Below are 23,437 nucleotides of genomic sequence, written 5' to 3' on the forward strand. Positions count from 1 at the left end.
GACAGTTCTGGCCCTTCGGCTTTGTAACGGAGATGAGCACCACTCCCTAGAGTCGGAAACGACTAGCACATATGTGCGAGGGGAACCTTTACCTTTAATTATTTAAACAATACAGCCAAAAGATGAACAGAGGTAGATGCATTTTGTATTGACTCATCAGTACCTATATTACAATAACATGGTTAAAATATAAGATCAAATATAAGATCTAGCAAGAGCAATAATTAAGCCTCCCAACGTATGCAGGAAAGCAACCAATGGCAAGCCTTATGCCCATGGGAAGCATATATTGACATAAAGCCATTTCTGCACACACAAGGGGGGCTTCAAACGGTTAATGGCAACCACCTCAGCAAACTGCAGGAAACGAGAGTTCCAGTGGCACAGTAGAACTTTAAACGCAGAGTTTTGATCCACCTGATGACCCGTAGACCGTAAGTGTCTCGCAATGGCCAAAGAAGGCATTTTATGGCTTGATTTCGTATTGTTGTTGGATTACTCAAGGTTGTTTGGACCCATTTCAGAAGATGCTCCTTTATTTGAAATAAAAGGTTCTGCCGATGTAATTGTCTCCGCAATTACACATTGGTAAACACAATGAGTTTTGGCACGGATAAGTTGTGCTTCCTTAATTAGGGGTAGCATGACTAGATTGTTGGAATGTCTATTGTAAGGTATTTCAATTAAGCAAATGTTTTGCAGGCAATGTGACATAATGTGATTACTAAGTTTGAAATAACATCAGCTGCCCTATGGGAAGATGGTGTAGAGAAAGGAGGAAGAGACAACCACCTCCCAGGAGGTTAAGTAAGATTCTGTCAATATCTGGGATCATTGCGACCAATTGTTCTTTGGGAAGGATTGTGGAAATACCTTGATGTTCATTTAAATAATATATTTATATTATTATTAACGAAGTTGGTCACAATCAGCCAGTTGTTTAGATTAGATTTGGCAATTTGTATACTTTTGAGTCCTTCACAAAGTTCTGGGACAGGCAGATGTTGTTATGTGATAGTAGTAAAGATACAGGCAGTCCTCAACTTATGACCACAATTGAGCCCAACATATGTTGCTAAGTGAGAGTTAAATGAATTTTTCTCTATTTTACAACCTTTCTTGCCACCACTGTTAAGGGAATCACTGCAGTTATTAAGTTAGTAACTCAGTTGTTAAGTGACTCTGGTTTCCCCCATTGACTTTGGTTGTCAGAAGGTCGCAAAAGGTGATCACATGACCCTGGGACATCACAACTATCATAAATACATCCAGTTGCCAAGCATCTAAATTTTGATCACAAACCACAGGAACGCTATAATTGTAAATGTGAAAAATTATGTCACTTTTTTCAATGCCATTGTAACTTGAAGCTGCCTTTTATGATTGACTGATGGCGATTTTGTCAATGCTGATGGTGCTCCCAATGTTGCTCCGAATGTTTTGGGATTGCAGTTAAGGCACCTATCAGTACTGGTAGTATCTTAGTTAAGAGGAGCCAATGTCAGCAAGTTCTTTCTTGGGTGTCAACTACTGGGAAAAACAAGAGTATCAGGACAAGATTTCTGCTCCAAAATGAATACTGAATTCAACAAGTTTTGAAGCAGTCGAGTGCCGAGATATGACTGTATTTAAAATTTGCCATGGCTTATACCGCTTAAAAGCCCCAGTGGAATAACTGGAATCAATAAAGTTCCAGGATCAGAGGTGAATCTCCTCCTACTAATCTTGAAGACATTCCACAGGTTCAAAGTCCAATCAACACAGCAAAGCATGTAGGATTTTTAATTTCTATCTCACACATTGCCTAATTATTCTCCTGGATAATTTCTGTACTTTTCCATGTGTCAAAAGCTAGGCCTAGTATATCTGGGCTGCACAAATCAGCACAACAGTTAGATGGCAGCAAAAAGCTCCTTTTCCTTTACCTCTTTCCTACCACCACCTAGTGGCTGTTTGTACAATCTACAGATGGGAGACTAATTCAAAACTCGAGGGGTCATGACCATATTTAAAGCAAGCATGTACAAGCTTTTTAGGGCATTTGAATGATGTAGGTGTCCTGGGAATGCTGCACTCCCTGTATAACTCGGGAAAGGAGTGCATTGCTCTTGGTTACTCCCACGACATTCATCTCCCTTCCTTTGGGAGGAGCTGCCTGTGAAAAGGACTTATTCATATCACAGGCTCCTGTGATTCACAGGCTCCTGTGATTATCCTGTGAGTATCACAGGCTCCTGTGATTCACAGCTGATTCAAACTCCATCCAATGACAGGATGAGATTGTTGGTCAGCTACTGGCACTTTTTTTCCAGACCCTATAGGTGATTATGGAATACTGCACCTCCTCTAGGGATCTTAGCAGGTAGCAAAATGTGGCCCTTATATAGAAGCAAAGCCCAACTATCCCTGGTTAGTACTTCAACAGGAAACCTCCTAGGGAATATGGGCTAGAATAGTGTATCTTAACCGTGGCCACTTGAAGATGGGTGGACTTCAATTCCCAGTACTCACCCAAATAAGTGGCTTTCAACCAACACCTATCCTACCCACAAGTCCTACATTTACAACCACTGCAGTGTCCCTGTGGCGACATCAAAATTTGGGTACTTGGTAATTGGCATGTATTTACAATAGTTGCAGCGTCCTAGGGTTCTATGATCGCCATTTATGACCTTCCCTGAGGCCTCCAACAACAAAAAAAGTCAATGGGGAAAGCTGGATTCGTTTAACGACCGTGGTGATTCGCTTATGAAATCAGCAAAAAGGTGCAACTCACTTGACTGCACCATTCCAGACCCAACTGTAGTTGTAGGTCAAGGCAAAGTATTAAGGAAGCCAAGATAGGAAGAAATGGGCTCTTTTTATTTTTGCCTTCCAGACTAAATGAAGTTGTGGCAAAAAGAAATGTCAATGACCGTTCACCCAAAATGCTCTTTCTCACACGGTGAAGTCATTTTACATACTCGATAAGACATACTGGTAAGTAAGGAGCGTAGTAGCTCGAGTGGTTGGAATGCTGGCCAGGAGGTTAGTAAGCCGTGTTCGAGACTCGAGAGCTGCCATAGGGCAGGGTTGAGCTTTTGTCCTTCGCTCCAGGTCCTGCCGGGGACATGAAAGGAGTCGCCAAGGAGTCCCCAGGGCAATGGTGATGTTACCAGCTAATTCTTTCATCTGGGAAGTGCCTCAGTGACACAACTGCAAAAAAAACCCTGCCAAGTATACAGATCTGAAACTGTGTCACATGCAAAGGGAAGATGGTGCATCGGTGAAAAAACACAGAAAAGACTTCAAGGGGTTCAATTTATTAAATAAAAAGGGAACAAAGTTGTTTTAAAACAAAACCCAGCAACTCTCAACATGTATTTTGCAAACAGGTAAAACATTGTATTTCTGGGAACCAATTGTGGATAAGGAGGAAAGAGAGCAAAGCACAATACTCTAGTTCAGAGGCATTATACTCATTCCCTTATCTTCCTTTTTATTTACCCATAAGCATTTCTGAAACTGTGGGATAAAATTACCGGAGAATGTCAGGATGTCTGACACTTGCTTCCTTTCTCTTTTGCCTGTCCCAACCTTTTGAACAGCAAACCCATCTCCATTCCCTCCCTTAATTGCTTCCCTTTGCCAAGGTATTCCCAAGAAAGTCATCGCCAAATGTTTGCTTGCTTGGAATAAATGGAGGACTGTTTGCAGAGGACAATTAGTAAGCATTCTCCTCTTGTAAACATTACCTTGCATGGTCCCTCCTCCACAGTCCTGGGGTGAAGTTTGATTTAGATGCCCTGACAATGAGAAAAGGAGAATATGCAGGACCCCCTCGGTGCACGCCACAGGTGCGTTCTATTGGACAGCAACCTCTGGGTGTGCTTGGTTCTGAAGAGCTTCTGTTTGATCTTTCTGAGAATCATGCTCTGGTGCTCCAGGCGGTCCTGGCTGTGACTCAGGAGGAGAAGCATGATCTGGAGAAAAGAGATCGGTGTTACATCCACTGCTGCGATTCATCTGAAGAACCTTGCTCCTCCAAATACCTACCCACCCACAGGTTTGGGAATGAAACCAACTCCTGAGGGACACATTCTCTAGAAGTTTCTTCACAGAGGCTAGATTTAATGAAGGTGGTCTGGTGTTTGCATCCTGAACTTAGCAAGGGTCAGGAAACGAATGAGTTTTCAGATGTTGATTACTATAATGTTCAACAGCCACAACAGTGATTGCCAATATTGCAGGAAGCTGTAGCCCAACAATAACTGTAGCGCCACAGATTCCCCATTTGAGTTCATATCCTTTCTATGGATTTATAAATTTGGTTTACTGGAGCCTGCACTGCCACCCTGTGGGATGATGTGCAACCAGCCATCCCATAGTCATTGGGTATTATTAGCTAACTTCTTTATCTTAACCAGTATAAACTATCAGGATTTTTGGAAGAGTAAAAAATAGGTGTGAACCTTTACTGAACATCTTATCAGACAAATGGGATATAATTAAAGCATAATAAGAGTATAAATGGTAGCAGCGATGGCAAAAACTCTTTTGAACATAAACACCCGCTAGCAAACTTTTAATTACCTCTTCTTTAGGAAAAGGAGGGAAGGGCAACTTATTGCTGCAAATATTAAGCTTCCAGCTCTTCATTGTACCAGAGGACCTGCTTAGTTGAAGCTAAAACAGTACACACCTAATGTCCCCCAGAAGAGAAGAGTAAGGATACTTTTACAGAAGAGCGCTGATGGGTGGGAAAGCATTATTTTTATGAAGAAAAATACTTGTATCAACTGATGAGAGAACCAGCTTGCTTCCACCTTATCCCAGCACTGGATGAACCTATGTTAGAATTCTGATTCTTACATTCAAAAAAAATGACGCCCTAGTTTTTACTAAACCACGATCTCTCCAGACATTTTGGACTATAGTCACCCCAACCTGCAGGACAATCTTACCCAGGTCAAGGGCCTAAATACCTGAGGAGATTGAGGGCAGATCCAGCTAAATTATCTGCAGTAAGATAGGAAATGGAATGGGACAGAACAACACTTTTCAGGATACCCTTATCCTATTTTCCCTTTGCCCTGGTTTTCTACAGTTTCACTTGGCCAACAGTGAAAGTTAAAGGGTTCTTTGGCCTTCAAGGTTTACACAGGCATCCTAACAATCTTTGAATGAAGCCTAGTGTTAACCTCCATATGTAACAAGGGAAGTACAACTTTAGGGCTAAATAAGAACATCAAGCATTATTTGTATTACGTGGTCTTGAGGCATCACCAAACAGGCTAGCAGTAAAATACAGCCCAATCAAGGAACTATCTAGACCAGTGGCCCCCAACCTTTTTTGTGCCACGGCCCGGTACCGGCATCACAAAATGATCCGCGACCCGGTACTGGCATCAGCACGCATGGCAAGGCGAGCCGAGTGACCGGCCAGCCAGCCGTCCCCCGCTTCTCCCCACCACCTTCAACTCCTCCTTTGTATCTTTGTCGATGGGCTTCGGGATGGCTTCGGGACGGTTGCTTGGCTCGCCTTGCCTTGGGTGCTGAAAGAATCCTCGCGCCTTGGTTTTGTTCGAAGCCACCCCCCCTCTTCGATGAAACTAAGGTGCGAGGATTCCTTCAGGACCCAAACGCCGCTTTCCAACAGGAAAAGCTCACCGGAAGCACTTTCTCATCAAAACAAGATGGCGGTGCCCAGCAAACCGGTGGCCCGGTAGAAAATGTTCCACGGACCGGTACCGGTCCGGGGCCCGGTGGTTGGGACCCCTGATCTAGACTACTCCCACCAACACTGACCAAGTGAAGCCACTAATATATAAAATGTGAGCAGACCCCATTCGCTGTTAGCACTGAGAATGTTACCTAGTTTGGCAATGAAACATCTTCAAGAAAATAATCAAGCTCAGAGGGCACCAAGGACCCAACACCTCATCAACTGTTTTATTTTATGTCCGTACTGAGTTGAATTACAAATACATAAATACAATTTACTTACATGAGTACTAGCAATCAAACCACTCCAAAATTTACCCAACTCCATAAGGTGAAGACAAGAGTTCTTGCAACAAAGAACTCCATTTCTACCTTACAATGAAACAGCTTTAGAAAGCCATGTTCTCATAACCCTTTTAAAGAAACTCAGAATTCTGGTCTTTCAATCTCTCCTCTCTCAAATGGGCCTAAATTGCCCTCTCTTACCCCAAAATCTTAGCTTTCCGGCTCTTACCTGCTGGTGCTGCATGAGGTGGCTGAGCCTGGAACTTCAATTCTCCCCCAGGACCAGCCTGCTGTGCTTGCTCAAGTTGTTGAGATTTTCTCTGTTCCATCTGAAGCACAACCTGGAAGAGATGGGAATGTGGAAAGAATACCATAAGATACAAAGCAATCCTTTGGCTTTTTAGCAGACTAAACTTTTGGCTTTTCCTACTGAAGATTCCCTGGGATACATGAAAGAAGTGCCAGAAGGTTACCTGCAACTCAGAGGTTGACCATCTCTATTTCTGAATGTTGACCCCAGATTGCAGCAAACAAAGATCCAGAATTGAAGGCCCCACTGGACATCTAGCATGTTACAGTAAGACACTTCGGGGAAAATTTTCCATGATCCAATTTATGAATGGAAAGCATAAGATCTGTTTGGGCCACTTTTATTCGAGCAGTGCTAGGGATAGAATACAAGGGTCTGTCTACTTAAAGGGGGGAGGGCTTCAAACAACCCTTATAGTACATAGAAGTATAATAAATGCTGACCTATAATAATATCAAATGCCAATCATTCATTTTTGATAACATGGATTTAATTTTGTGCTTGCAATGAGACATGGTTAATAAAGCAGAGGTTAGCATTTTTTGGTGGTCAGTTGCTTCCTAGTTTCCATCTAAAAATACAAAGGCCGATTTAAGATAACTTGTAAATTAGTATTTGCAAATGCTTAATACGTTGAGTACGTAGGGTTGAGTTCAGGGACTTTTACAATTTGAAGATATTTGCTTAGGTATTTGTTTTAATTTGAAATTCACAGCCAAGAAACAACCCCCTAAAAAAAGATCCTAAGGAAATCTGTGGTCCTTCGTATGTTACTGAACTACAGCTCCCATCGTTCCTTACTACTAAACATACTACAGAGCAGCGTTTCTCAACCTTACCAACTTTAAGATGTGTAGACTTCAACTCCCAGAATTCCTGCCTGGGGAATTCTGGGAGCTGAACTCCACACACCTTAAAGTTGCCAAGGCTGAGAAATACTGTTGTATAGTTCAACAATATCTATAAATCACAGGATCCCATATTGGTATATGTCAGCATTACATGGGACTTCTGTTTCCCCTTATCAAAAGAAAGCATAGTGTTCCGACTTCCATGCTACAATGTGTATCCTTCCAATTAAAATATTCTCTACCTGTTGGTACTCCTTCTTCTGTGCATCAAGTTCCACCTGCCGCTGCTGGAGCTCTTTGTGCTCCTGATGAAGCTGCTCCGCTCGTCGGCTTAACTCCTCCTCCTGGGCCTTAAGCTCTGCCTCAAATCTCTGGAGCTCTGCCTCTGAGTAGATCTGCGTTTCTTCTACTGTCTAGATGGGCAGGGAAGTGAGAGAGAGAAAAACCACTGCCTTAAGAAGTACAAGAATACCAAATCTGTGAGCCATCTAGAGCCACATAGTATGATATATAAATATTTCTCAGTAGGGGGAAACTAGGATATTATGACTCTCAATGCAGTTCTTTAAAAAGTATCCTCTCCAGATAATGCAATTCCCATGCTGGACAGCAACCTGTTTTGCTGCATTAATTTTGGAATAATTCATATCTGTAACTTTTTTCCCTTAGCCATGATGGTTGAGACTGATGCATGTCTGAAACACTGCAAATTGCTGAGCCGCTTTTTAACTCGGCTCAGCAGTACAATCAAGCATATCTAGAATGAATTTGCTCTTACCCACATTCATATTTAGATGTTCGTTCTCCTGGAAATATTCTGTTGGGGTTATCAGGCCTGATAAAACAAGTGATTTCTCTGCCATAAGATTATAAGGAGAGCCTTCCTGGATTATCCATCTAATCCAGCACCCCAATCAACAATGGGAAGTTTAAATTGTGATAGGGGATGTGCAGATGAAGGAAGAGGAGCTGCAGCCTAGACAATGGTTAGATAAGAGATATCTCAGCCCACTGAAGGACTGGATGGAGAAGGCATCTCAGAAGGGACCTTCCTTAGTTCTCTGGAAAGTGAAGGCAAGGATGGAGTACTCTCACAAAACTCTGTTACTGTAACCTTACAATAATAGTAGTGTTAGGACCTGTGGTTTGGGTTTCTTATCTAGATTACCTTGAAGTGATACATAAAGCAGGATCCAGCCAAGACAGCATACTCTTGTCCATCTTCTTTATCAATTGATATTCAGAGGCCTCTGGCCTTTGTTGCTACAACCAGAGCTATTAAGACTAGTAGCCACCGAAAGCTACCTCCTGAATTAGTGGGCTTGGTGCTTTTTAAATTTTTGGATGTAAGAATGTTTAAGAGCCTAGAAAAATGTTTCTCAAATCTCAGCAGCTTTAAGATGGATAGACTTCAACCTCCCAGAATTCGCCAGCCAGACTACAGAATTTAAACCACAGAAGTGAACCAGAGATGAGCTTCTCTAATAAGTTTTCAGAGGACAATCTCTGGTTGCAGAGGAAGGAAAGTTTATCACAATCTGTCTCAACCTAGAGTTCTTCCAGTATGCTGGAATTCAACTCACTTCTCTAAGGCTATACTGATCAGGGAATATGGGAGTCCAAAAGATTGGTAGGCTTGGGGGGGGAATCTTAGTGTTTTCTCAGCCCTTCAGTCCAACATTTGAAATTCCACTTGAATTGATAGCATTGTTTCACACACCTCCCATCCATCAGCTTCATTAAATTCCTTCCTCTGAGTGGATTTAACAAACTCATCCAGGGTCACCAACCGATCCTTATTAAGATCCACCTGCAGGAGGAGAACAAGTGGAGAAAAGAAAATGCAATTGCTTCTTTCCTTTTGTATTTTCCCTACCAAGTAATAGATTTTGAGAAGTCTCAAAAAATAAATCATTCCATTTCCCTATTTGTTTAGGTTATAATTCAGCTGCAGGAGACTTTCTCAAAGCCTGGATCAAGGGTGTTTTATTAACCATAACCAAGGGCTATGGCAGAATTTAGAATGTATGTTTTCTTTTTACACAGACTAGTAGCCAAAACTAAACACAGAGTTATGTTACACCCAGAATTATAACCAAACAAATCCAACATTGAAAGTATAATAGAGTCGTGCTGGATTGAGCAAAACCCTACCTATTATCCTATTTTCACAGTAGTTGAACATGTATGTATGAGGCAGCTAAGTATGTATCATGCCAAGATATAATTAACTTTCACTTACATTGTAGGAGTCAAAGAGACTCCAGTTTGAAAATCATGATTTATATTTTAGCTCACTGTACAAAACCAGACATATTGATCTATCAGTATATAGGATTTGTGAACAGTTTTTCTGAAGCAGAATGTGAACTGAACTGGGGATTGTCCCAAAGGTGCTTTTTCAGGAGGCAACTGGACTTTGTTTTTTCTTTGAAGATGTTTTGCTTTTCATCCAATAAGCTTCTTCAGCTCTGACACGATAGTGGGGATTTATATTTCTTGCAGACAGCTGATCATTTGTATCCTTTTAGAGAGTCAATGAAGCCCTTGGAGGTTTATCTGTGTCCTCCTGGTTCCTGTAGCCTGCAATTTTTCTCTGGAAATCCATTCCTACTCCCACACCATTCTAAGGGTGTTCATCCCAAATTGTACAGCTGAAAGTCTGTAGAGATTCTCAGTCATCCAGTCATGGTTGCCCCAAAGGTGCTTTTTCAGGAGACAACTGGGCTCTCATCCTGCATCCAAGAAGGCTCCACACTCATTTGCACCACTCAAGTGACCCTGAGGGCACAGACAAGCATCCAAGTGGCCTCAATGATTCTCTAAAAGAATACAAATAACCAGCTGTCTGCAAGGAATATAAATCTTTCAATTCCCCACCTTCCAGTCAGAGCTGAAGAAGCTTCTTGGATGAGAAGCGAAACGTCTTGAAAGAAAAAGCAAAGAAGCCCAGTTGCCGCATGAAAAAAAGCACCTTTGAGACAACCATGACCTGGATGACTGAGAATCTCTACAGACTAAACTGCGGATTTTAAAATATCTTTCTTTGATGCAGATTGGGAACTACATTCTGCATACCTTTTGTTATTTTGGTTAGCACTACACTAATAAAGTTATCAATCTGGAAAATAAAATCTGGAATTGACCCAGACATTCCCTATTAGTTAAAAATTCACTTGTTTCTAATAACCATCATCATTAATGATTAACCAGATTTTGTTTCAGGGTAAAGCATACAGCAGCTGCAGTTAATACGTAACAGAAGTGAAAGAATTATTCTTCCTGAGTAAGAAGTGAACTAGACTAGACTGGGGGAGGGGGGGAAATTAGCTCTCCTATGTTAATGTTAAAGTATAAGCTATGATTCATTTGACGACCAAGGCATTTTTCAGAAAAAAAAAATCCTAATAACTGGTCTCCACCAGTCCTATCAGTATGCAGGGTCAGTTTTCTCTTTCTGCACAGCTTTGAAAAACAGCCATTTGCAGAAAAGATGCCTTTTTATGTTCTTTACAAGCTCTCAAAAATGAAACAAGAAAAGAAAGACAAGTTTTTCAGACAAGAGTAGATTTTGGGAGAGGAAGAAATCTCTTGTTCTACTTATGAACTGATTATCTATCTATCTATCTATCTATCTATCTATCTATCTATCTATCATCTATCTATCTATCTATCTGTCTATCTATCTATCTATCTATCTATCTATCTATCTATCTATCTACCTACCTACCTACCTACCTACCCATCCATCCATCCATCCATCCATCCTGAAGTGGCTAAGATTTAGAAATACTGTTCCAAGAGATCTAATTCTCTACAAACTTAATTAGAAAGAAAGATAGACAGGCACAGAGATAGATAGAATTGTTAAGCTGGTAGAGAATTAGATCTCCTCGGAACAGTGTTTCTAAATCTTAGTCTTCAAAATGGACTTCAACTCCCAGAATTCTCCCCTTAGCATACTTACCCTTTGATTATACATTGAATGTTATATCACAGCCTGCAATTGCTCTTCTACAGAATCCCTCAAACATCTCTTCACACTTGGGATATGGACTAGCATAAGGATTACTGTACTAAGAAGGGTTCACACTTCATACTATATTATCTAAATCCTGGCCACTTTTCTATGACCCCTCTTGACCCGAAAAAGTTTTTCTACACTTGAGCTAAACATATTTATAGCCACAATGACCAGGTTCCCACATCCTAAGCCAAAAGAAAATCACATTATGGCTTATCATGTTTGAGGAAAGCCCTTTATGAAGCCCACATTATAAGGCTCCGACCAATTATGAAAAAGCTGACTGCCACAACACAAAGAGGACTCTTCTATCTGAAATAGGCTAAGAATGAGAAGCCTCATTATGATTTTGGGGTCACTCCTAAGAAAAAAAAACCCAGAGGCCTCCTCGTGTGCCTCAATAAACAACCAGAACTTGTCAACTGTTCATCTCATACAAGTAGTTCTCAACTTGCAACCTTTATGATGGACCCCCCAAAAAGGGGACTTGGGAACCAGGTGGCCCCATTTTCCTTTTCCTGCCTTGTACACAAAGAAGGCATCATATCTTCATCCCACAGTTCATATACTTACATTCTTCATAACATGTTCCCGCATGCGCAGCCGTTCTTCCTCCATTTCCAACATATCATCCTCCTCATTTCGAGGATCGTAAACCTTCTCCAGCTGCAAAAAGTAAAGACTCCTTTAGCTGGTGCTTGCCTACTATGTCCAAATTGCATTTCCCTAAATTCCACTCCCCCGCTCCCCAGGGAAAAAGGTCCACGGATTGAACGGCCACTTTCTGTAGGCATAATATATATTCTACCTCTGAGCTGGTAGACCAGCTTGCAAGACTGCTCTGAATGTTTTTTTCTTTTCTTTTTTAATGGAGGATCACTAAAGCACACATGTGTTGTCTGAACTGCAGGACTGTCATATCAGGAAGACCAAGAATGTACCTCCTTAGTGAAAAGTGCCTCCAATTCCTGCTCATCCAGCACCCCATCACCGTTGGTGTCTGGGGAAAGAAAAAGGGAAGAAGGGAAGGGAAGTACATCAAATGTGAACAACGGATCTTTTCTCACCCAAAACCACATGCCTGTTTGAAAGCTGTTGCAAGTGGGCCTGAAGTTTGTTTGAGCTGGCCCAATAGGCTAGAACAAAGTATGCTACCAGCTACACTCAGAGACAGGTAGTCCTCGACTTACAATCACAACTGACACCAGAACATCCATCACTAAACAATGCAGTCACTGAGTTGCACCCAATTTTACAACTTTTACTGCAGTTGTTGAGCAAATCACACTCATTATGCAAAACTGGATTCCCCCATTGATTCTGTTTGTTGGACGTTTCCTGGCAAGGTCACAGGTGGTAATCACATGACCTCAGGATGCTGCAACCGTTGAATAATACATGGCAGTTGCCAAGCACTCAAATTCTGACCATATGACCATTGGGATACTGCAACACTTGTAAGGAGGACTGGACATGTCTACATTCCTCAGCACCATTATAATTTCAGATGGTTGTTAAAAGAATGGATCCAAGTCATGGACTACCTGTATAAGCCAGAATTGCTAAGAATTCTGACATCTCAATTCAGGAGCCATGTACAGCCATGTTGCACAATGGAGCCCAACATTCCGGCTGCTAAGTGAGACAGTTGAATAGAATAATAGAGTTGGAAGGGACCTTGGAGGTCTTCTAGTCCAACCCCCTGCTAAGGCAGGAAACCCTGTACAATTTCAGACAAATGGTTGTCCAATCTCTTCTTAAAAACTTCCAGTGTTGGAAAATTCACAACTTCTGAAAGCAAATTAATTGTTTTAACTGTCAATACATTTCTCCTTAGTTCTTCTCTCCCTGATTAGTTTCCATCCATTGCTTCTTGTCCTGCTCTCAGGTGCTTTTTGGAGAATAGCTTGACTCCTTCTTGAGTTTGGCCCCATTTTACAGCCGTTCTTGTCACAGTTAAGTGAATCACTGCACTTGTTAAGTCAGTAACACGGCTATAAAACAAATCTGGCTTCCCCCAAAAGGTGATCACATGATCCCGGGACATTGCAACTATCAGGAAATATGAGCCAGTTGCCAAGCATCCAAATTTTGATCATGTGGCCACGGGGATGATGCAATGATTGTGTGAAAATTGGTCATAAGTTGCTTTTTTCAGTGCCACTGTTAAGTTTCAACAGTCACTAAAGAAAGGTTGTAAGTCGAGGACTACCTGTAAAGTATACGCTTAGACTGCTATTTCTTTCTAATTAGATGCAGGGTTGGGCTTCAAAAATTTTATCAAAGGGTTCTCTGCCCTGTTGCTGGGTAGACCTGGCTGTGATGGGTGTGGCTAGTCAGCCTCTTGCACCATGGTGGGGGAGGGGCGTTTTCACCCTCCCCGGGTTCTGGAGGCTCTCTGAACTTCCGGGAGGCCCGTTTTTCACCCTCCCCGAGTCTCTGTGCGCGCTCTGCATTTATCCAAAATGAGCCGTGTGGGGGCTCCTGGGAGGGGCGGGGTGCAGTGGGTGGGGCCAGCCAGGAGTGGGATTTGGGGCTTCTCCGAAATGCATAGAATCATAGCTAGAGGCTCTTCTGAACTTCTGCGAACCCCCAGCAGCCCACCTCTGCTTAGATCCCACCTCCTCCCAGGAAAATATAATGGGGAGGGAAATCTTCCTATTATGTCAGAAATCCAGACTGTAAATTGGCTACTCCTTTTGTAACCAATACTCTGAAATCAGAGTTTAAGGCCATTTATGTCTCACAGAGGCCACAAAGAAGAACTGGGACATAACAGAAAGGGTTGTTAATCAGTTACTTTCACTACATTTGAATGAGGCTTCCTCCATACTGGAGGTGAGCAGTTGCATTAAGATATTTAAATTTAGCAGCTGGAGCAACGGGGTTGTGCAGTGAGCCAGAACAGAGTTATAGTTGAATGGTTGAAAAGTGCTGGCTAAATCTGCACTGTGATTGGTTGCTCTGGGTGTGGAAGGTTTCCCCCCCCCCCTCTTTTTCCCTGCTTTCTTCTTCTGAGTGAGCGCCTTACATGTTCTGATTCACCTGATGATGCTCCCGTTTACCTGATTATCTTGTTTGGTGTTTATGTAGATGTAAAATATATTTATTTATATAAAACTACATGTCAGAGTCTGACTTCATTCGGATACTAGTCGCACAATTCCCTTGTAGCAGTAGAAAAATTACACATAAAGCACTTTTATATTCAGCACAAGTCCCCCAATTCTCCAAAGCTTTGCTTAATACAATATTGTGCAAAACCACAAAGTTACTGAACCAAGGAAACTAGCCATGTTCCAGTAAGCAAGGGTGGATATGGAAAATAACAGATGGTGTAAGATAAAATGAATAATTAAATGTACTTCTCCTTTTTTTTTGGTATAGTTTAATAAGAGAAACGCCCCGGGCTAAGCTGAGGTCACGAAATGTATAAAAGTGACGCCTCAGGAAGAGCCAGGGGTTCAGGATTTGCCATTCTAACGCTCTGAACCTTGTGCACAAATAAAAACCTGTATTCTCCAACCTTTCGTGGTCTTGTGTCCTGATTTGGAAACAGGATCTGCTGCAACACACCCTGACAAGCTGACTTAGAACTACACATAAAGGCTTCCCTACCATGAAGCTTGAAGAACGTCTTGGGGTTAAATTCATTGGGGTCCAAACCATCCGTCTCTTGCCAGACCTCTTTGAGCTGATCACGGCTGCCCTGCAAGGACATAATGAGGAACTCAAACCAAATGTCTACGGAGAGTCTTAGCCATCCGGGCCATGGTTGTCCTGAAGGTGCTTTTTTATTTTCCTTTCAGGAGGCAACTGGACTTTGGTTTTTCTTTGAAGACGTTTTGCTTCTCAACCAAGAAGCTGCTTCAGTTCTTCAGAGCTGAAGAAGTTAGTTGGATGAAAAGGGAAATGTCTTCAAAGAGAAACCAGAAAGTCCAGTTGCCTCTTGAGGGGTGGGGGGAAACCACCTTTGGGACATCCAGGTTATGGCTGTCCCAAAGGTGCTTTTTCAAAAGATAACTGGATTTTCTTGGAAAGGATAAGATCCAGAAGCCTTTTGGGAAAGTACCTTTGGGATAACTCAATCCAAAATAAGCAATTCCTACCCAAACCCCTGGAAGTCCAAGAGAGGTTCTCTTACAGGGACATTGACTTTGGGATGCTCCTTGTGCTTCTTCTTGAGCTCTTCAAAATGTGCTTCTTCCTCACGACGCTTCTCCTCATCTAGAGACTTCAGATATTCCCGACGCTCGTGCTCCTTCATCATCTCATAGCGTTTGAATTCCTCGTGGTGAGCGGCATCATAATTCTCCAGGTCCTTGGTAGCCTGAGACAAAAAGACAGAAAAGCAAGAGCCAACATTATTGGCCTGGGAGGAAATCGCCTTCTTTTTACCCCCCGCCATCCCATAAGTTTGCAAATAATCCTGGATAACTGCATCACTTTGCCTCTAATCTTTGCTAGAGACCCCAACATTGCTTGAGCAGGCCTGCCAAGCCCAGATTAGAACAGCTTCCCTTATACTGTGATGGCTAAAATATTGTATTTATTTACACACAGTCCTTTGCTTTTGAGGAGGGACTGGAAATTTGGTCCTAAGTTGTGATGGTTGTAAATCAACGCAACTATGTGACTGGATCCAATTTTACAATTGTTGTTATGACAGTCATTATGTGAATCACATGGTCATAATTCTAAATCCTCTCAAATGGGCATTTTTTGCCAAAACATCAAGGACTATCCGTATATGGCCGACCATCTCACAAAATGCAACTCTGGAGTAAGAGTCAAGAAGTCCCTCATTTTGAGTTTTGGCATTCAGGTTATTCAGGAATAAGCTCACTGAATAATCTTCAGTAAACCTGTTGCACTTTATCTGTTACCTTCTGTACAACATGGAGATATTAATATTAATCTTATCTTCAAAATAAATATATACCAGTGGCCAGGGCAGTCTGTTCCAGCCAGCACCAAACTGGAGAATATTTTATTAAAAGCTCCCCATGTAGTTTTGTGTGGTAAATGGGAAAAAAAAAAAGCAGTTTTAATCTTCCAATTAGAGCTCCTGGGATAGAAAAGGAGGAAGTAGCATGGATTATCTATAGTGTGTTTCTGTATTTTGGAAGGCAGGGGTTTCCATTTTAGCACTGACCTAACCAGGCACTCCCAAGAATCTCAATAACTGAGCATCAGATTAAGCTGAAAAGTGATAGAACTCAATCCCGCATCTGTTTTGAATCAAGCACCAAATCTTTCTAAGCAGTTCTCATCACCAGCCCCTCCTGTTCTGCGAAGTCTGGGTAAGGGAGAGGAAGAGAAGTAACAGAGAATACGCCCTAGGCTTTTAGTACAATATACAGAGGTGAAGCGGTGCCAGAGTATGCAAAACAGGTTCAAAGATTTAATAATTTGAAAGAAATTTTTAAAAAGTTCCAACGTACGGCTTTAATTAGCAGCTCCAAATCTCGGGCTTCAAATGTGTGCTGGTTTTGCGAGTCCAGATGTTCAAACTGCTTCAATAAAGCCAGGTGATCAACTTGGACATCTGATGGGAAAAGAGGAAAAACCAGAAATGAAGATTACAATTTGAAGTTTAAATAGAAACCAGAAAACACTTGGGCTCATATACTGCACTAGACCAGAGCTTGCTTAAATGTTTGTTGAATACTGAATGCCATGTTCACACAACATGGTACAGCAAAGACTGATAAATTATGGGTTAGCACATTCAAGAAAACAGGTTACTTGATTTCTATCAATAGATTTTTTTTTCTTATTTAAGAACAGGACATCTTTACTAGATTTTGAGGATGGGTCTTTCGAAATGAAGTCCGCTCTCCTTTAATATCCTGAGGCACAAGGGGAAGCTCATTGGCAGTAATAGAATATTAGAGAAAACTGATTTGAAGACAAACCAAACGCTTTTCATCGTTTACCAAACAACTGTAAGTTATTAGTGTTAACATGATTATTTGGCTCAATGATGAAAAGCTTGGTTTGTCTTCAAATCAGTTTCCTCTAATATTCTATTACTGCCAATGAGCTTCCCCTTGTGCCTCAGGATATTAAAGAGGCAGTTAAGAACTGTTAATCTGGTGATTAATTTGTATTATTAATGTATCTTTGGGGTCCTTGGTTTCATTACCAGACTAGGTAACATCATCAGTGCATTGATAATGTTACCTAGTTTGGTAATGAAATGTCTGCAAGAAAACCACTAACCTTAAGAGACCACTAAGGACTCTTCTCAGTTCAACCCTGAATTACAAATTCTCTCATCTATTAATTTATCTGGCAACTTATCTGGAATTTAGAAGCTACAATAACACAGTAGCTGTCACATGATCTGTCTGTTTGCACAATGATTCCATAGCAATAAAATAAATAAAATAAAACAAAACCAAGGGGAATTGCTGCAGCACGCTCCAGTAGCCGGATTCTCTCGGCTCCTCCGCTCTGATTCCATAGCATGAACGACCAGCCACCAAACAGCTATATTCCATCTATCCAACTAATGACACTACAACAATAGAACCCAGGATTGGGGCTTCACACATTCTCTATCCTCAACATTTGCAGGAATCCCACCATCAATACTCTATCTCAGCTTACCTTGCTCCATCGTGGCATCCATTTTGGCTTTCAGGAGCATCCGGAGCCGGGACACCTCCTGTCTCTTCAGTTCATCTAACTTAGTGCGGACGCTGTGACCCACAAAGTCCAGCTCTTTGCTGAGTTTACCACTCTGAAAGGAGCAACAAGGAAGCAGATATTTTACTTTTATCCTAGCCTTGTGTTGCGGAAATCATTGTATATGTCAAGGGGCTTCAAACTTGGCAAGTTTAAGACTTGTGGACTTCAACTCCCAGAATTCCTGAGCTAACATGACTGGAGGAGGAATTCTGGAAGTTGAAGTCCACAAGTCTTAAAACTGTCAAGTTTGAAGACCCCTGGATATGTGGTCCCTTTTTTACCTCACAACAAACTTGAAAAGTACTCGATTATAATATACCATATTTTTTGGAGTATAAGACGCTGTGAAGTATAAAATGCACCTACCTTTTGGGGAGGAAAATAAGGGGGGAAAATCTGCCTCTGGCTCCCAACAATTTGCCTCCTTATAGCAAACAGCAAGTTTCAGCTTCAGCACAGCCTGATTGGCACAAGCAGGTGATTGTTGGTAGGATCAGCCTCCCAACGATCAGCTGTTTCAGGCTCAGGGATTGCCATCACCTATTGCTGCCTCTGCACGCCCCATTTTCGGCCTCCACATCCTGTTTTCAGCCCCCTCATGCCCTGTTTTTGGCCTCTGTGTGCCCCATTTTCCGCCCGTTCTGGGTAGCAGGGATTGGAGGCCAAAAACAGGGCATGAGGGGGCTGAAAACAGGATGTGGGGGGCCGAAAATGGGGCATGCAGAGGCAGCAATAGGTGATGGCAATCCCTGAGCCTGAAACAGCTGATCGTTGGGAGGCCGATCCTACCAACAATCAGCTGCTTGTGCTGCTTCATCAACGTTCGCTGTATAAGACACACAGACCTTTCCATCCACTTTTGGGGATGGAATAAGTGCATCTTATACTCCGAAAAATACAGTATATCTACAATTTCAATTTAGAAGTTTGTTGCAACTCAGAGATTCCAATGTGCTTGATCCAAAATTATTTGGATAAACACTTGGATCTGAATCCAGTTAGGTTTTCTCATCCTAATTGGTCACTACATCATGTTGATTCTGTTGTACAGGTAGCTCTCAACTTACAATCAGAAGATGGTTAAAGTGAGTTCTGATGTTTCTTGCCACAAATTTTAAGCAAATCACTTCAATTAAGGGAATGATGTGGTCATTAAGTAAATCCAGCTTCCCCCATTGACTTTGTCAGAAGCTGCTAGGAAGGTTGCAAACGGCAATCACATCATCCCGGGACATTTCAATGGTCTAAATACATGGCAATTGCCAAATGCCTAAATTTTGATCACATGACCATGGACATGTTGCATCTGGTCAAAGTCCAAGTACCAGTTGTAAATTATTCTTTTCAGCACCACCATAACTTCACATGGTTACTAAATGAGTGGTTGTATGTTGAGGACCTGTGTGTGTGTATCATTGCCCTGTATTTCACTTAAGATACAGGAAAATAAGATCACATTCCTTTCTGTAAGTGAAAAGTGCTATAGTAAAGGTGGCTTATATTCATTACCAAGTCCAAAACTTGGTAAATCCAAGTTTATCAAACTGAACTTCCCACAATGGTGGTAAAAAAAAGGACTTAATGCTTGTTATGACACAACAGCCACTCTTGTATATCCCAATTCACCTTGATGTCCTCGGCATTGGCTGCTTGTAGTTTTTCCCTGAAATGCCCATCCGTTTCCAGCACATTGATAACTTCTTGGAGATAGCGGTGATAATACAAGCCTGTGTCCTGCAGAAAAACGAAAGTCAGGAGTCAGATCCACCAGATGTTCCACTTCTTCAAATGAGGCTTATTGAAATTTCCGGTTACAGATAGTGCTACTCAGGGTACATTAGCACCAGCATTCATAACTGAACTTCAGAAAGGATGCTATCTTACTAAAAAAAATGCAAAATATATTACTAAGCACAAGAAGGCAAAAGTTATGCCTAGAAAACTTTACAATCTAAAACTGAAACTAACCAAGGAGGAAGGGGAAAAATAACAAAAGTGGCTAAAAGTAAAGATAATGCATTTATCTTAGTGATGTCCACTTCAGCCATACCAGTTTAGCTACATCTTCTGCAGATTCTCAATGTGGTGTTAAGTCCCAAATGCTGTGTCACTCCCTTCCACTGTCTTTATCCTCTCACCCACCCCACATTAAAATTTTGGGAGGTAGTTACTGCTTAGGATATGGAGACAGGGAAGCCACTCCAGGTGGAATTGTGCTGGGCTTTAAAGGAGCACATTCCAGTCCAAGCTGGCCTCTCTGGCAAGAAAAAAACCTGTCCCATTTGGGAAGGAACAGTACAATTGTCATGGTATCTTATATGGAGCTTCTATTAAGGCTGCTGCAGTTTGCAAAAATAGCTAAATTGGCTGGTTTGCTTAAGGAAAAATGGTACATTATAATGTATAAAAAAAGAAACTTTATGAACTTTTGCTGAAAACAGATAAAAATCAACAGACAATTTGGGGATTTATTGATTTAAAAGATCTATTTATGGAGAAAAGAGAACCATGTTTATAATATAGGAGGGTGAAGATAGAAATTTAGGCTAGCAACTCATGCAAAAAAAGCTAAACGCTTTAGATATCTTGTTATTCTTACTTTTTCTTTATTCTTTTCTGTTTCCTTTTTTAATTTTTCTTTTAGGTGTTTTTTTTTAGTTTAAACTTATGTAAAATCCTCTTCTAATAAAACACACACACACATGCACATTATGTGTGTGTGTACATATACATACACACTCACACTCACACACATGCACATATACACATACAAAGGCCTTTGCCAAGCACACAACTATGGACATTCCTCAGAATACTTACTGGTGGGTCTGGGGCAGCCTCTTGTTTCTCTTTGGGCCGTTGGATGGGCACACAGATAGCCAACCCTAAGAGGGTAAAGGCCATAAACCACGGTAGATGCATCTTTCTGAGCACCTGAAATCACAAGCCACATAAAGAGGAGGAAGCAATTTAAGAGAGGAAAATAAGCAGACTCAATTTGGAACAGGGCTCCAGTTTAGGAGAGGAAGCTAGAAACTCCAAAATAGGAGTCCTTTGGAAATTTGCTCAGTTCAAACCGGAGCAAGTAACCAATTCCTGGGTCATCATCTTCCATTTCCACAGAAAGAAACTGAAGTGACATGACAGGAGTTTTCAATATAGATCAAGTCCCAAACCCCAAACCCAGAAGTTGTGAATGCTTCAACACTGGAAGTTTTAAAGAAGAGATTGGACAACCATTTGCCAGTGTAGGTTTTCCTGCCTGAGCAGGGGGTTGGACTAGAAGACCTCCAAGGTCCCTTCCAACTCCGTTTTTCTATTAAAACCAAATCCTACAAAATCGCGTAACCCAGAGACACACAAAGAATCTTGACCTTTTTTTTCCCTTTGCTTTTCGACATACCAAAGATTCATTGCCAAATCAATGAATAATACACCCTTCCACACAGCCGGGACCGTACTTACGGTGGAGAACGGCAATCTCTTTCCCTTACAGAAACTGAACCCGAACAGCCGGAGTTGGAGACGGAAATGTGAACAAAATGCACTCTGTACATGCGCAGAGAAACCTTCGGGAACACCGATTTTTTCACACTCGATACTCAAAGCTCTTCTGTGCCAGGACTGCGCACCACGTGACCCAGGCCGCGAACGTTCTACCCACTACTCGGCTCTATCGCCTCTCAGTCCACCTCTAAGCCCCGCCTTGACATCGACCTAGCTGGCCACGCCCCTTTATCCTGAGTTTCGCATACGCCACTTTCTACCGTGTCACGTCCGGCGCTCCATTTTGCATCATGACCTTTATTTCAGACTCTTTTGCATAGAAGGCCACGCCCCCGCTTCCTTTTTCTTCCCCTTATTTGCGTGAGCCTATAAGAATCCTCCCCCTTTCCCGGAAGGAACGCTCCTCCCATTTTTCCTTTTTACAGTTTTCCGTGAAGAACCAAAAAAAAAAAAAAAAGTGATTAAAACCCAAGGACAGATTCACTGAATATAGTGTGTCGGTATACATTCCGTGGCGGGGTTTCCTTATAAATTTGTTTTTCATTGAATTCAAGAAATCAATTGAAGCCTGGGTGAAAAAAGCAAGACCCAGACCTGCTCCTGAGCATGATCAAGGTGCATGAAAATAGAACTATCCAATCTGAGTTACCAAAATCCAGATAATCGTTATCAGTGAAAACTAACTCTTTGCTGTCATCTAATGATGCTGTCCGGATTTTTTGCTAGCCAAATGGAATAGCCCTAATTAAAAACTGCACAGGAATTTTTTAAAATTTAAAATTCAAATGTATCCAAAGGAAAAATCTCAAAATGGATTCTTAAAAGGTGGGCAAATGAAGATTTGGATTCTCCAGAATTCTACCTTAGGTTACATAGAAAGCAAACATAAGGAGGGGCAGGGTTAATGTTTTAAACCAATGTTTCTCAAACTTGGCAATTTTAAGATGTGTGGACTTCAATACCCAGAATTCCCCAGGGCAGGTGAAGAAGAATTCTGGGCATTGAAGTTCATAGCTGCCAATGTTGAGGAATAATGATTTAAGGCAAGCCATGAGGTCCAGTTTTAAAATGGAATCTGAGAATTAGACTTTACAATCTGTTTCTACTTCTGCAGTTCCAGGCAGGCTTCCAAGTGGTTGTTGTCCAAAGGTTTTGGTGGGTTATTTTGTGCAGGGAGTTATGTGGTAGGAATAATAAAAGAATAGAAAAATACAGTACAAGTAGTCTTCAACTTATGACCAGAACTGAGTCCAAAATTTATGTTGCTAAGTGAGACATTTGTTAAGCAAATTTTGCCCCATTTTACGACCTTTCTTGCCACAGTTGTTAAGTGAATTACTGCAGTTAAGTTAGTAACTTTTGTTAAGTGAATCTGGCTTCCTCACTGACTTTGCTTGTCAGAAGGTCACAAAAGATGTTCACATGACCTGGAACACTGCAACCATCATAAATATGAACCAGTTGCCAAGAATCTCAATTTTGATCATGTGATCATTGGGATGTGGTAACTAGTAAGTCTGAAAAACAGTATAAGTTGCTTTCTTGAATGCTGTTGTAATTTCGAATGGTCATTAAGTGAACTGTTGTAAGTCGAGGACTACCTGTATATGAAAAATTATATTAGCGTTCTATTTTATTTTATATCTGCAAATAATCCATTGAAAAAGCAGACAGCAAAATCATCCAAGAAGCACAGGATGGAAGAGAGGAATGCAGGGATCAGTCACAGCTATGAGAAGGTGATCCAGCTAACAACGGTTTGTTTCGGGGGGGGGGGTCAAAAAGGAAGGGAAACTGAGAAGAAAATTGATGGTAAACAAATGATGTAATCCAAACAAAATTAGCACACATAAGAGCCATAAAAATCAGGTCACGCTATGCTAAAATTGGTTTTCTAGAATAGTGGTTTTCATCCTGATGACAACAACTATATTGGCCAGGATTGATGGAAACTGAAGTGGTCCATCTGGATAATGCCAGGTTGCAGGAAGGTAACAGTTGTGGGAGACTGCCTTAGGGTAATTGTGAAAATCATTGTACAAACATTCTGGAATTCATCAT

The 23,437-nt window shown here is 41.5% G+C and overlaps 1 protein-coding gene across 1 annotated transcript; it reads right to left on the reverse strand.

Annotated features, from left to right (window-relative positions):
- Positions 1-3,286: 3,286 nt before the first annotated feature.
- Positions 3,287-21,672, reverse strand: NUCB1 (nucleobindin 1). The gene is made up of 13 exons (XM_087945343.1): positions 21,335-21,672; positions 20,690-20,803; positions 19,496-19,603; positions 17,789-17,921; positions 16,618-16,721; positions 15,318-15,503; positions 14,792-14,882; positions 12,115-12,173; positions 11,747-11,839; positions 8,870-8,959; positions 7,392-7,562; positions 6,218-6,329; positions 3,287-3,962 (listed from the first exon to the last, which is right to left on the reverse strand). The coding sequence occupies exons 2-13, from the start codon at positions 20,789-20,791 to the stop codon at positions 3,844-3,846; spliced, it is 1,368 nt and encodes a 455-aa protein (XP_087801469.1). The 5' UTR covers positions 20,792-20,803; positions 21,335-21,672; the 3' UTR covers positions 3,287-3,843.
- Positions 21,673-23,437: the final 1,765 nt, after the last annotated feature.

Source organism: Notechis scutatus, chromosome Z, assembly GCF_049901735.1.
Source record: "Notechis scutatus isolate UNSWTSFEM ecotype Mainland chromosome Z, rNotScu1.2, whole genome shotgun sequence".
In the NCBI taxonomy this organism is placed as follows: Eukaryota; Metazoa; Chordata; class Lepidosauria; order Squamata; family Elapidae; genus Notechis; species Notechis scutatus.

Coding starts and splice junctions, on each gene's coding strand:
- NUCB1 (XM_087945343.1), bottom strand. CDS start 20,791: ATGCATCTACCGTGGTTTATGGCCTTTACCCTCTTAGGGTTGGCTATC. Junction 16,722..17,788: donor GGATGCCACGATGGAGCAAG/GTAAGCTGAGAT, acceptor TTTTCCCATCAG/ATGTCCAAGTTGATCACCTG. Junction 8,960..11,746: donor GGGAACATGTTATGAAGAAT/GTAAGTATATGA, acceptor CTCCTCCTGCAG/GTGGATCTTAATAAGGATCG.